Below are 14,410 nucleotides of genomic sequence, written 5' to 3'. Positions count from 1 at the left end.
ACTGATAAACAATATATGCAAATTTATGGAAGGCAATTAAAGTGGATCAGTGGCTGTTATCAATATAATCAATTCATCTAGTAGCACAGGAAAAACCTCACCAGTTTTTTTTTTTTAATTTAAAAATTTCTTTTCAGAACCAAACCTAAGAAATGGCTGGAAAAAAGAATACCTGTCTAGTATTCATAACCTTTTTTCTATGAAAAGAGTTGGGGATTTTTTATGCACAGCTTAAAGAAAATATTCCTCAGCCTTTCATGTTGCACAGTGTTGCCCATGAGTTGTATGCTCTAACTGTCTGCATATAGTGTTACTTCCCAGGAATAATTTCTTGTTTTTTAAAGGGGCCCATAACTAGCATATGTCCCTTATGCTTTTCACTTTTTCACCTTTATCCTAACTGGAATACAAACATAATAATTGGATTCTCAGCATCCATTCTGGAACCTGAGGTAACATTGAGGATGGTAATCATACTCTAAGAATGAATAGAAATATATTTATGTATATATTTATATATATATATTTATTTTTATATATATTTATATATATAATGGCTAGGTCCAGGATGATACTTTGGAGCTATTATACTTAACTGCAGACTTCCATTATATAAGAGGGAAATAAACCTCTGTCTTGATTAAAGCATTTAAAAAATCTCCATCCCCCATAACTTAAAGCTGAATGTAAATCCTGACTTGGTTAATGAGCCTCTATTCAATGGGGGAACATTACGTGATTGACTGATGGTGACTGATAAAAACAAAATTTATGACAAGACCCATCATGGAATCTAGTTTTTTCTGGTCCTGATCCTTTTTGTTTTCATAGTGGCTAAAATTTATTAAAACAAAATGATATATAGATAAGATGGATAAACTCATGTCACTTTTAAAAGAACTCTGTAGAGACGATGAGAATGTGCTTTGAAGAACTGCAGGGAGAATAACTGATTGATGGCCCCAGCTACTGGGTTCTGAAATCCACCTCCAAGTTTGAGCCAAGGGCTCAAGCTCCACGGGCTGCTCCCAGCCAATGATGTGTGGCAGGAGAAGACAGGTTTTTTCTGGAAGGACATGGGATTCCTCTGATGGCTAACTTCAGGTTGAGGACTCCCTGATGGCCTTGCCAAACCTTCCTTAGACTACGTGGCAGCACACTTCTGCCCAACCTTCTCCCCATCACTTCTTCACTCTGGGTCAGCCTCACATCATGGTCTCATGACTGTCCAGCTTTCTTGGCTCACTCTCCATTTTTTTTCATAGGCATTTCTCTTAGTAAAATCTCTGTATGTTTAATCTTATCTTGGCATGTGCTTCTGTGAGAAATTGGATTAACATACTCATTTGAAGAAGCTAAAAATTTTCTCCATTCTTTCAGCCATTCTATTTTATGGGTCCATTTTATGCAAGGATAGGTGGTTCTTAGGCAAAAAAGTAATGGAATGTCAAGCTCTCTTCTCTTCTTTACTCTTCTGTCTTTAAAATGAAGAAAAAAATGGGGAAAAGAAATAATCACCTATAGCAAATTTTTAGTGGAGGTTTTTGGTAGTGTGCTGTGCTCAGAAGCCTAAGATACTGAGAAGAATGAGAGATACGATAATGTAGTCTCCTGGTAGTTCGTAATGTGGTTGGGAATATGAGACAGTGGAGAGAGGCTCTGCCCTACACGGTGTTCACAAAGCAAGACATTCTTAGCTCTGCTATCTTTAATGTGTGGGAGATAAGAGGGTAGAGGTTTGATTGGAGGATTTTATAAGCCCGGCTTATAAGTGGGGTGTATAACCTCCTGCCTATATTCTGTTGGCCAGGAATCTGTCATGTGGGAGGCTGGGAAATGCAGTATACCTGGGAGCAAAGGAGAATATGAAAATGGATTTGGGGAACAGTTTAGCCAGTTCCTGCCCCAGCCACTTAGAAGAGAAACAACAGGGCCTTGGTTTCCTCAACAAGGGAAGGTTACTTTCACAAAGACATTTCCATATAGCACTCTCTTTATCAGTGCTCTGGCTGCATCATTTCATTAGAAAGTATAAATTTTTAAGGGGGATGAAATATAATGAAATATTGTATGGTAGTTAAACTGTCCTAACACCACTTAATTTACTTGGAGATTTGTTATGCAATCAGGTATTCCCAGACTATTTTGAACAGATTGCAAAGCTGCCTGATCAAAATTCTCATTTCTTATTTATAGGCAAATTATAGTTCAGATCCAGATGTTGAATGGGGGAGCAGGTAGAAAATTTTATCTTGCACTTCATAGGCATGTCAAGTGAAAAGATGATTTATATTTTCTTTTAAAATGCAGAAATAGATGGATATGAATTGGACCCTGAATGAAAATATATTTAGGATCTAATCAAATTTCTGTGAATTTCGATATAGCAAGGCTATTTTGCAAATTCAAGATAGAACTATGTCAATATGATAATAATGCTTTGTACTAAATATCACTCAAAGATGGAAATTTTGTTTTTAGCATTGCATCAAACCTAATCCACCCTTTGCTTTGGATGTTGCCAATCTTGGGGGATAGGGTTAGGAAAGGAATGTGTATAAAATGTTCTCAATAACATTTAACTTAACATCTGCCTAGACTGTCAATATATATTTTTCTAACTTGTATTAGCTATTTGGCAATTCCAGCTGCTTGATAACAGTTGTAGAATATCAATTTCTCCAGATTGCTAACTACTGCATGAAACCACACAAAGTCAGGATTAGATTAAAAATGACATTTGTAAAAGGATAGCAGAGTAGCTCCAAACACCATTTTTTAGTTTGTTTCCACCATACTTGGAGTTAAAGAAATTCTCTTGCCACTAACACTTTATGAATTCAGCACTTTAAATTCAGAAAGTATCTTAAAGGTCAACTAGTCCAACCTTTTCATTTCACAGTTGAGAGAACTGAAGCTCAAAAAAGCTGAAGGTTATGTAGCTAATTAGCTACATGGCCATTTTTAGAAGCCAAGTCCACCCATCCATCCACCTATCAGTTCATTTATCCATCCATCCATCCATTCATCCAACTATCCAATCAAGAAATAAATACGTACTAAGTGCCCACTGTCCAGACACTGGCTTGATGCTGAGGATACAGTGATGAACCAAACCAGACATGGTTTCTTTCTTGTAGAAAAGGCAAATACTAATCAAATGGTTATATGAATAATATTGCCATGAAAGAGAACTACACAATGTACTGAGAGCATATAAAAGGGACTGACCTTGTCATGAGGTTTACACTGGGAGATGAAATTTGAGTGTGTGTTAACCAGGTGAAGAGGAGGAGGAATGTACCGTGGAAACCCATGTGCTTTGATAGAAGAATAGCAAATTTGATGAGCTTGAAATAGTCCAGTGAAGCTGGGGTGCAGAGAGCAAGTGAGAACATGATTCAAGATGGGGCAGAAAGGTAGGCAGAGGCTACAGAAAGAAACCAACTCTTGTCCTAAAGAGTTGGTGTGAGGATGATGAGGTTTGGACTTTAGCTGCCAATTTGCTAGAGTGAGGAGCAAGCCAAGAGATCAGTGTGAACCCCTGACGATGGTGCCAACAACATAGAAGGCTGAGAAGAAACTACATAGTGAGAAACCAGGTCCTTGGTGGTACTGCATGAGCTACACGGTCAAGTCTCATGAATAGAGTTAGTGTAGAGGGAGAATTTGGGGGGAAGTATTGAGAGGGAGGGTTTACAAAATGGCACAAAGAAACTTTTGGGGGTGATGTTTATTTTCATTATCTTGTGGTGATGGTTTCACGGGTATATGGTGGTGGTGGTTTAGTTGCTAAGTCATGGCCAACTCTTGTGACCCCATACACTGTAGCCCATCAGGCTCCTCTGTCCATGGAATTCTCCAGGCAAGAATAATGGAGTGGGTTGCCATTTCCTTCTCCAGGGGATCTTCCCAACTCAGGGATCAAAGTTGCGTCTCCTGCATTGCAGGCAGTCTCTTGCATTACAGGCTGAGCCATCAGGGAAGCCCTCTTGGGTATATACATAAGTCAAAACTTATCAAATTATACACTTTAAACATGTACAGTTTATTGTCAATTGACCTCGATAAAGTTATTTTAAAAGAAAAAACAGAATTAGTGTGGTACTATTTAGTTGTGGTTTTTATGATTTAAGTGTTTAAATTGGATTTCTTTGTGACTTGTAACAAAAGTGTTTCCCTCAAATAGGGAGTCAGCCAAATTAAAATGGCAGCCACTGTGTACTTGTTGAGATGTTTGTTATTATTATTTTTTTTTAGTAATTAATGAATACTGAATGCTCACTTTCATCATCGTGTGGATGTATGGAATGCTTTCTATGTCTATTTAAATCCTACTCATCTTCAAAGCCCAAGTTAGCCTCGCTATCTTTCAGAAGGCTGAACACTTACCTTCATCTTCTTTTCAACAGTTTCTTTCCCTCCTATTGGTCCACTAAAAGTGTGAAAATATATGTGATCTTGTATTAATATTTTATTTCATTTTATTTTATGTTATTTATTTAAAGAAAAACTCCCTCTGACCCATTTTTTAAAATTGAAGTATAGTTGATTTACATTGTTGGTTTAGTTTCAGGTGTACAGCAAAGTGACTCAGTTATTAATACATATAATATGTGTGTGTAATCCCACTCCTGGGCATACACACTGAGGAAACCAGATCTGAAAGAGACACGTGCACCCCAATGTTCATCACAGCACTGTTTATAATAGCCAGGACATGGAAGCAACCTAGATGCCCATCAGCAGATGAATGGATAAGGAAGCTGTGGTACATATACACCATGGAATATTACTCAGCCATTAAAAAGAATTCATTTGAACCAGTCCTAATGAGATGGATGAAGCTGGAGCCCATTATACAGAGTGAAGTAAGCCAGAAAGATAAAGAACATTACAGCATACTAACACATATATATGGAATTTAGAAAGGTGATAACGATAACCTTATATGCAAAACAGAAAAAGAGACACAGAAATACAGAACAGACTTTTGGACTCTGTGGGAGAAGGTGAGGGTGGGATGTTTCAGAAGAACAGCATGTATACTATCTATGGTGAAACAGATCACCAGCCCAGGTGGGATGCATGAGACAAGTGCTCGGGCCTGGTGCACTGGGAAGACCCAGAGGAATCGGGTGGAGAGGGAGGTGGGAGAGGGGATCGGGATTGGGAATACATGTAAATCCATGGCTGATTCATATCAATGTATGACAAACCCACTGGAAAAAAAATAATAATACTAAAAAAAAATAATAATAAATAAATAAAATAAAATAAAATAAATGAAACAAAGCAAAAAAAAATGTGTGTGTGATACACACATACACACACACACACATATTCTTTTTCAGATACTTTTCCATTGTATGTTATTACAATATATTAAATATAGTTCCCTGTGCTATATAGTAAGTTCTTATTGTTTATCTATTTTATATATAGTAGTGTGTATCTGTTAGGGCTTCCCAGGTGGCTCAGTGGTAAAGAATCTGCCTGCCAATGCAGTTCACTCAAGAGATGTGGGTTCGATCTCTGGGTCATGAAGATCCCCTGGAGGAGGAAATGGCAACCCACTCCAATATTCTTGCTGGGAGAATCTCATGGACAGAGGAGCCTGGTGGGCTATAAGCTTGCAAAGAATTGGACGTGACTGAGTATGCATGCAGGGAACCTTCATACTGTTCTCTATAGTCACTGCACCAATTTACATTCCTACCAACAGTGTAGAACAGTTCCCTTTCTCCACATGTTCTCTAGCATTTATTTTTTGTAGACTTTTTCTTTTTGTTTTGCCTTGCAGTTTTCGGGATCTTAGTTCCCTAACCAGGCATTGAACCTAGGCTATGGCAGTGAAGTGCCAAGTCTTAACCACTGGAGTGCTAGGAACTCCCTGTTTGTAGACTTTTTTATGATGACCACGCTCACTGGTGTGAGGTGATTTTGAGCATCATTTCATGTGCCTATTGGCTGTCTGCATATCTTCTTTGAAGAAATGCCTCTAACCCATCTTTTCCAAAAGAGCACAAATGTATTTTAACCTCCCTGCTTCACTTGTCTTTTTCTCCTTTGCATCTTTTCAGGTATAAGTTCTCAAAATTTGGGATACATAAGGTTCACCTTTGGGCTTGTTAAAAGGACAGATTTTCTCATATCGTAGATGCACACGTGGAAAAACATGGTACATTAGATATTATATAGTATAGGTACTTAGTGCCTAAATCATGAGTTGAATTGATGAAAAGTCCAGAAGGGTGTGATTTGAAAATTATCAGAAAGGTTTCTACTGTAAGGCTCTAAAAATGGGCCCCTCCTTCAACTTGTCCTTGATGATCTCATAACTAGGATGACTGTCAAGGTCGAGGTACTGTATGCTTTAAAGTCTGTTAAATTTTTTGATGACCTTAGCTAAAACTAGTGAGAGAAACCAAATCTCATCCCTCACATTCTGCACGAATAACCACAGCATCAGGAGTTCTTGACAATGTGTATTTCACCTGCTCGTCATTCATTTTTTGTTTCTGCCCAAGCACCTTTACTTCCTTCACTATTGAGCTCTGATCCATTCCCACTGATTTTTGGTTTCTGTTCTAATGGCAAGCACCTTGGTCTAATGGGGAGCACCCAGGCTTCTATTTGGAACACAATTTTGTCTCAGCAAGTTGTCCATTTCTTCTTCTCTTCCTCTGACCCAAGCTGAGCCCTACTTCATCCACCCCTGCCTCTCATCCACACATAGCCTCTTTCCTGTGTTTGCCACTGAGAAAGATGATGCTGCAGCTTCTTCCAACCTAATCTTGTTTCTTTAACACATACATATATATGCACACACACTTGGCTTTTCTCAATTTCATATATGAAAATCAACAAGTTTAACAAAACAATGAAGAAGTTAAAAAACTAAGAATTCTTACAAGCCCTGGTAACAGGGGTTTGTTTCAACTGCCTTCTCTTTACCCCACTCGTGGTGAGTGGATTCCCACTCTGGAGTTTTGGGGATGGCTGAACACACAGCATCCACTACTGGAGGGATGAGATGGACAATGGTTTATTAGTCACACACAGTCTCGAGCAGGAGAATCCCACATGTGATGTACGGCTATGTGAGGGTTAGCCTCAAAGGCAGAGCAAACAACCAGGGGCCGTGAGAGACAGGCTTCATGGTGGGGTGAGGCAGGCTTCAAGAGGGTGAGGTGTACCCTGGCTTCTGTGGGAGGACATGACTGGCTTGTTTGAATAGTTCGAGGGCTGCGGGTCCTTGTGATAAGGAGAGGTGTTTGGCTAGAGAACCTTTGTGGCAGAGTAGGCAGAGGAACTTGCAGTTAGGCAATTTGACACCCTGCTGATTTCACCAGATGTCAAGACAGCACATAATATTAAATTTAGGCCTTTACTACAGGGTCTCTAGTTTTTATTTATTTATTCTGGTTTTTAAAAGAAATCTAAGCAGGACTAGCCTAGCTCTTTCTGGCTCCTGGCTTGTCTCCTCATTCTTAGTTGGGAAATAGACTCGCCCAAGTAACTTTCTTTGTTTCCACGTTTTGTATTGCTACTTTCTGGCTCATATGGTAAAGAATCTGCCTGCAATGCAGGAGACTCAAATTCGACCCATGGGTTGGGAAGATCCCCTGGAGAAGGGAATGGCTATCCACTCCAGTATTCTTGCCTGGAGAATCCCATGGACAGAGGAGCCTGGCGGGCTATAGTCCATAGGGTTGCACAGAGTCAGACACAACTGAAGAATCTTAGCATGCGCACACCTCGTCTCTTAGGTCAGATTCCTTAGAAGCAGAACCTGAAGCTCTGAAGGAAGTCGGGTACATTGTGGGCAGTGCTCTTCAGGAAGAACTTAAAAGGAGGTGGGAAGCTGAGTGAGGACATGGTCTCACTTTCTTAAAGAGAGGCTCTGAAATATAAATCACACCTTGAAGTTATCCTTGCCTTGAGAGAAGGGGTCTCTTTTGTACCCCCATATCAGTCAGTCTTTGGCTATGGACCATGGGGTGGGGTAACTTCTGGAGGGCATGGCTACCATCACTCCTGGGCAGTTCTGCAGAGAAGGAGGCAGCTGGGGTAGTCCACATTCTCCCCAGCAAGGGGATGGGTGCTCTGGCCTTGTAAATGGAATCTGGGCAAGGTACCAATTGCATCTACTGCATATGCTTCACATCCATTAACCTCTTCAGCAACCCTAAGAGGCAGAAATCACTGTATTTTTCAGATGAGAAAACTGAGGCATAGAAAAAAGCCTGGCTAAAGGGAAGTCAGTATTCCAACCCAGCCTAGTGCTCATTTTCAGAGCATTGCTAGGGAAACATGCTTAAGAATTCCAGAGTGTCTTCTAGCTCTTAATTTTATGTTTTTAATTTTATTCAATTCATGAAATATGCACTGATCACCAATATTGTATACAGTTGTCTTACAGGAGAGTTTAGCTGAAGGCCCCAGTTACACATCCTTCTCCACTGGAGGCTTTGATGTTGAAAGACCCTTGGGCCAATTTTGCCTAGCACTTCAAATTATATAATTAACCTTGTGTACCTTGTTGGATTCAACCTCAAACTGATGAATCTGTCCTTCTTAAATCATTTGTGTGAGTTATCTGTTCATAAAATAGATCTTTTAATGAGGAAATCTGACAATGGCTCTTCATTTAAGTCAGTAATTAAGGATAGCGGGGATACAAACATTATTTTAGTTGCCAGTGTTGTACCTTTTTAATCCTTAAGCCAATAGCTTGAAAGAGAGAGGCAGATGAGTAAAAATATCTCTGAATAAGACTAGACAGTTTGCCTTCTTGGGTTTTTGGTACAAAAAGGAAATGACTGTGAACCATGGGTTTTCTGTGAAAGAGGGTGATCCTTCCTTTTAGGACTTTACATCTTTGTTTTAAGAAACGGAACAGGTATCCGTCAGCAGTGATCTCTGGGGAGTTGGGGAAGACTGGTAGGTAGGTTGAGTGTGAGCCATAAATTTTCAAAATTTTTATTTGTTTTAAAAATAGATAATACATCACACGGTTTAAAATTCAAAAAGATATTATAGTAAAAAACCTCCTTCCCTTATCCTGCCACTTCCCTTTCCCAAAGGCAGCTAGTGTTACCAGATAATTTTTTTCAGAGATATTTTATGAATATTCAAGCAGGTATATGTAAATATCTGCTAATATATTTGAAAATTCAATGGAGAGAGTAGAAATAAGAAAACCCCTGCATTAGTTTCCTAAAACTGCTGGAACAAATTACTAGAGGCTTAAGACAAAAGAGACATATTTTCTCACAGTTCTGGAGGCAAGACATCCAAAATCAAGGTGTCAGCAGGACCATTCTTTCTCTCAAGGCTCTTGGAAGAGTCTTTCTTTGCCATTGCCTAGCTTCTGGTGGTTTCTGGCAATTCTGGGCATTCTTGTACTCGAGGGTACATCATTCCAATATCTGCCTCTGTCATCACGTAGCCATCTCTTCGTGTGTCTCTGTGTCCAGATTTCCTCCTTCTTACCAGGATACCAGTCACTGAATTAGGGCCCACTCTAACATAATATGATACCATTTTTAACTTGATAACTTCTGCCAAGACGATATTTCCAAATAAGGTCACATTTATAGGTACTGGTAGTTAGGACTTGAACATATCTTTTTAGGGGACCTGATTCTGCCTACTTCAATCCATAATGTTATCATTTCAAAGCTTAAAGCAGGCTTTGTAGAGAAGTAGAGATCAATTCACCTTTGGGATATGGAATAAAGTTAATAATTCTCTTGCTTAAGGGAAAAACAAATACCCAAATGGATCTTTCTCTTTTGCAGATAGGAAGCAAAGACCCACAATGATAAATGAAGGTTTCTAAACCTCCAGTGACATTAAGAAACCAAGCTCTTATGGATGAAAATGAGAGAAGTCATCTATGTGCTGAAAAGTATTTACATCAGTGAGTTTTTTTAACTTTTTTTTTTTTACCCCTACCTATATAATAAGAAATACATCATGACCCAGACATACAAATGTTTGAATATATGTATATGAATATATGAACTGAAGCAGTCTTGCTCCATTAAACAACAAGTACATTTATTATTTGAAATGAATTTAAATCTTTTCTAGTCTACCTTTTTTTCAGTAATTTTTTTCTGAATTTTTTCAGGTTGCCTCCTGTAGTATGAATAACACTTTTTGGTGATATGTTCTTCCTTAGAAAGGGATTTATAGATTTCAGTGCCTGCTTGTTCTCATAGAGTTGTTTGTGCATGGCAGGGAAAAAGTGGAGGATTAATCTTTTCCTCCCCAAGGAGGAGTGAATGTCTGTGAAAGGGAAATGATGAGCTAATCACCTTGGCTCAACGTAAATCGAACTGCTAGTATGGTATATGCATGTTATTCAGTTTTACGTTAGATTGAGTCAGATGTGCTAAGGTTGGGCTTTTGAGTTCCAATGTCTTCTTGGAGTCCTAAGACCAAGATTAGGGAGTTAGGCCTGTCAATCATTTTGGAAAATTCTGAAGCTGAATCAGAATTGGGTGATGTCTTTAAGGGAGAAAGAAATGTCTCTGGGACCTCTCCTCCAGAGAGAAGAGATGGCTCAAGGATATTTTTGTTGGTGGAGTGAAAAGGAGGTGGAAAAATGAAGAGTAAAGTTAACTCTTTCAAACAGTGGTGAAGTCAGGGCAATTGGCAGAGGTGCTCTTCCGGGACTAGTTGTGAGCTCTGTGATAGGTTGTTTTCATGGATGATCTTGGTGACTACGCACATCCCTTTTTAAGGACCCCTGACACCATCCCCTAGCAGCAATGAATGTTGCCTATTCATCCCTGCCTCTTTCTCTGAAGAATTGCTCCCAGCAGAATGGGAGTGTTGTCACTGGGAGTCCTGTTACCCCATTCTCCAAGTGGCTATGGCTAATGACAGACTGACATAGGGTACAGAAGACTGGTCCCTTTTCCTTCGAGGTGGTACTGTCCTCTGGTTCAATTTGTACTCCAGGATTCCATGTGGGATCAGGTTGAAGCTAGATCCCAGTAAGACCTCATGATTACTTCACTCCTTCCACTACCCCATCCTACTTTCCTCATTCCTTTTCTCTGTCCCAGTAGAAATCACATGCCTAAGAATTCTCATCTCAGGTTTCAGTTCTGAGGAATGCAACCTAAGATAGTTACTTCTGTGTTGTCACTTCCTCAACTAGTAGTTTTATCATTACTTATTATTTTGTTTATACTACAAGCTGCAGCCTTGCATTTGCATTTCACTTTGGAAATTAGGGAAACTGATTAGGATCATGCTCTGGGTGAAGCAATGCAAAGGAACAATGCAGGAATGCTTTGGAAGTGAACCTGGGAGTGGACAATGATCAGCAGCAGAGTGGCCCCATGGGTGGAGGGAAGGAGTGGCTTCTAACCAGGAGGAGACTGAGTCATCCAGAAACAACCAAGGCAAAGCCCTGGAAGAAGTAAACTTCCCCTTTTATTTGTTGAGAGAAGTCAAAGAAAGGCTAGAGGTATACTGACAAGTCAGATGGGACTTCATGTGTTGTAATTTTGGGACCAGGAGTAAACTGATCTCATCTTGTCTGTATGGGCTATTGTCATATTCGTTTCCAAGTGCTGCTGTAACAAATGACCACAAACTTAGCAACTTAAAATAACACAGATTTGTTATAGTTCTGAAAGTCAGAAGTCTGAATGGGTTTTCAGACTGGATTCCTTCTGAATGTTCTAGCAGAGAATTTGTTTCCTTACCTTTTCTGTGGCTTCTAGATGCCATGTGCGTTACTTGGCTTATGGCTTATTTCTCTGTCTTCAAAGCCATCCAGATAGCATCTTTGAATCTCTATCTGTTCTTCTGCTTTAGCTATCACATCTCCTTCTCTCTGACTCCTCTTATGTCCCTTTTATAAGCACCCTTGTGAATACATTGAGCACACCGAGATAATTCAGGATAATCTCCCCACCTCAAAATTCTTAACTTAATGGCATCTAGAAAGTCTCTTCTGCTACGTAAGGTGACAGCACTCACAGGTTCTTGGTATTACATCATGGACATCTTTGCAGAAGGGCATTGGACAGTTAGGGAAACTTGGGCACAAAAATTATATTTTCCTTTCAACATTTGCTTCATGTTCAATGCCTGAAATCAATTTTGCAGAGTTAAAATCTGTACTTACTCCTCACTCTTTTAGCATAAGAGTTAGTCTGTGTCAGGGCTTGGACACCATTACTAGGGTCATGGGTCTGTGTCACATGGCCTCAGAGAGTGCAGGGGTGCGTGGTACAGCTGTGCCTATCCATGGACAAGGCTTTCTCCTGGGATGATTATACAAGGGCAGAACCATGAGTAGCATCTCCACTAGGTCCATCCAACACTGACTCTTTGATTGTATCTTTTGGGAAATCAATAAAGCAGAAAAGGAAATGATGAGATGATTATTCTCTAGCCACTAAGAGTGTCTGTATATATTTGGCTGATATTTTATATCCACTAAGGAAGCAAGGGGATTTAGGTAAAGTCACACTTCACAAGTCCCACTCCAGCCTCACTCTTGGTCTTTCTCTCTCCCTTAGTTTGTTCTGTGTTAGACTTCTTTGTAATTTTTTTGAACATCAAAATCAGGAGCAGAGCTCCAGACATAGCCTGTAGTCCATGCAAATGAATCCCAGAACTACTGTTTAGTTTGATGCTAAGATAAAGTGACATATGCTTCTTTCTCCATCAAATAAAAATTCCTTTATGGACAGCAACTTGTGATTACTGTCAGTCAAGGGAGGAATGAATGGTGTCAATCACTGGATATCAGTAATTTTTCCTTTGTATTCCTCAAATTGCCATGAGAGGTCATTGAGAGTGAAGTTGCCTAGGTATTATTTTGCCCAGTAAAATGCATTTGAATGGAAATTTTCCTGTTTTCTGTCTTTACATTGCTGTCCTGACATGAAAGAAGTAATTTGACCCCTCAGCAAAGGAGGCATGATGTCTTCCGCTCCTCAGACCTTGAGTTCATGCTTTTGGGTCTTCCCTGATTTCATTAATCTCCCTGGTCTTCTCTCCCTGTCCCTCTATCCTGTTCAGATTTTTCACCACCATATTATGTATGTTCTTCACTCTAGTGCTTCTTACCTGAACAGGAGTCTGGTCAACATGTGGATGGTGTGGTAAGAGCAAAAGCTGGAAAGGTAGGCTATTCTCCTTTTAAGATATTTTCAGTGTCTTAAAAAAAGTCATCTGGAGATTCTGAGTTGATTGCCATCTAATTTCTAAAACCCACGAGCCATTTTCCCAGAATATTGCTTTGAGCCAATGATATTTCTGACAATTCATTATTCCTAATATAATGAAGAAAAAGAGATCTTGATTAAAGGTCAAAATCATGCACACTGCCTAGTTACTTTTCACAATCCAAGATGTGGAACCATGAACTTGATGAATTCTGGGTATCATTGAGATGCTTCAGAAAACCAAGTGACTGCTTCATGGATATTTCTTCAGTCTTTAATATTTCTTGCTAGCCAACTGTGACAATTTTGTACAAGGCAAGAATATCCTTTCTTAATACGCTTCCTTCAATCCCCAAGAATATAAATGAGTTGATGATTAGGGCTATGAAGCATATAGGATTCCATATCACTTTAATATATTTCTGTGATTTGAGCTATTTATTTTGCCAGCTCAATGTTTTCCCAATGCCAGGAAGAAATCTTAATGAGACTGGAAACCTGTGATATTCTTCACCTGGGTATTGCTGTAGAGAGGACAGAATAGAACCCAGTTTATGTTAAGTAATAATAATGATGATGACAATAATAAAGAAATAAAAAAGACTTTTGTTTAGTTCAACAAAAAGCAATAATGTGCTGTTAGGGGAAATAAGCAAAATTATTTCAGAAGTTGTCTAAAGTATACGGCAGGCATTTAAAAAATATTAGGCAGAGGATTTTACAGGTACATTTGAATTGATTGAACTTTCATCTAGGGCAGTAATAGGTATGAGACAAATAGAAAATCCTTTCACTCCTGAGAGCCATTGACTTAAGAGAAAGATTTTTACTGACAACTCATAAATAAAAATGCAGTGTTATAAGTTTCTTTTTAAAAAACAGAGATACATGTATTATTCAATAGCTTTTTAAATTTTTAAGCATTTTATTATGAAAATTTCAATTACATACATGCTTAGTGAGACCAGTATAATAAATTCCCATATTCCATCACCCAGCGTCAATAATTATTATTTTACCAATCTTTCAACTTTTTTCAAAATAAGAAAAAGTTGAGTTATATCTTACAGATATTCTATTCAGTTTCTTGCTTAGTCATTTCTATTTCTTACGGACTTTAAGACATCTCATCTTAATTTCAATAGATTTTCTTATCTCATACTTCCCTGAGAAGATAGGCTATTCAGTTTGAGATCTGCCATTTT

The 14,410-nt window shown here is 38.9% G+C and overlaps 1 protein-coding gene across 1 annotated transcript in view; it reads left to right on the top strand.

The window, feature by feature from the left end:
- GRPR (gastrin releasing peptide receptor) overlaps positions 1 to 14,410 on the top strand; it is a 334,343-nt gene that overhangs the window by 89,817 nt on the left and 230,116 nt on the right. The window contains exon 2 of the mRNA XM_043896088.1: positions 9,807 to 9,928. Within this exon, the coding sequence (XP_043752023.1) occupies positions 9,834 to 9,928 (95 nt within the window). The 5' untranslated portion in view covers positions 9,807 to 9,833. The remainder of the gene's footprint in view (positions 1 to 9,806; positions 9,929 to 14,410) is intronic.

This window comes from Cervus elaphus, chromosome X, assembly GCF_910594005.1.
Source record: "Cervus elaphus chromosome X, mCerEla1.1, whole genome shotgun sequence".
Taxonomy (NCBI): Eukaryota; Metazoa; Chordata; class Mammalia; order Artiodactyla; family Cervidae; genus Cervus; species Cervus elaphus.
This window is presented reverse-complemented; position numbering and strand designations above follow the sequence as displayed.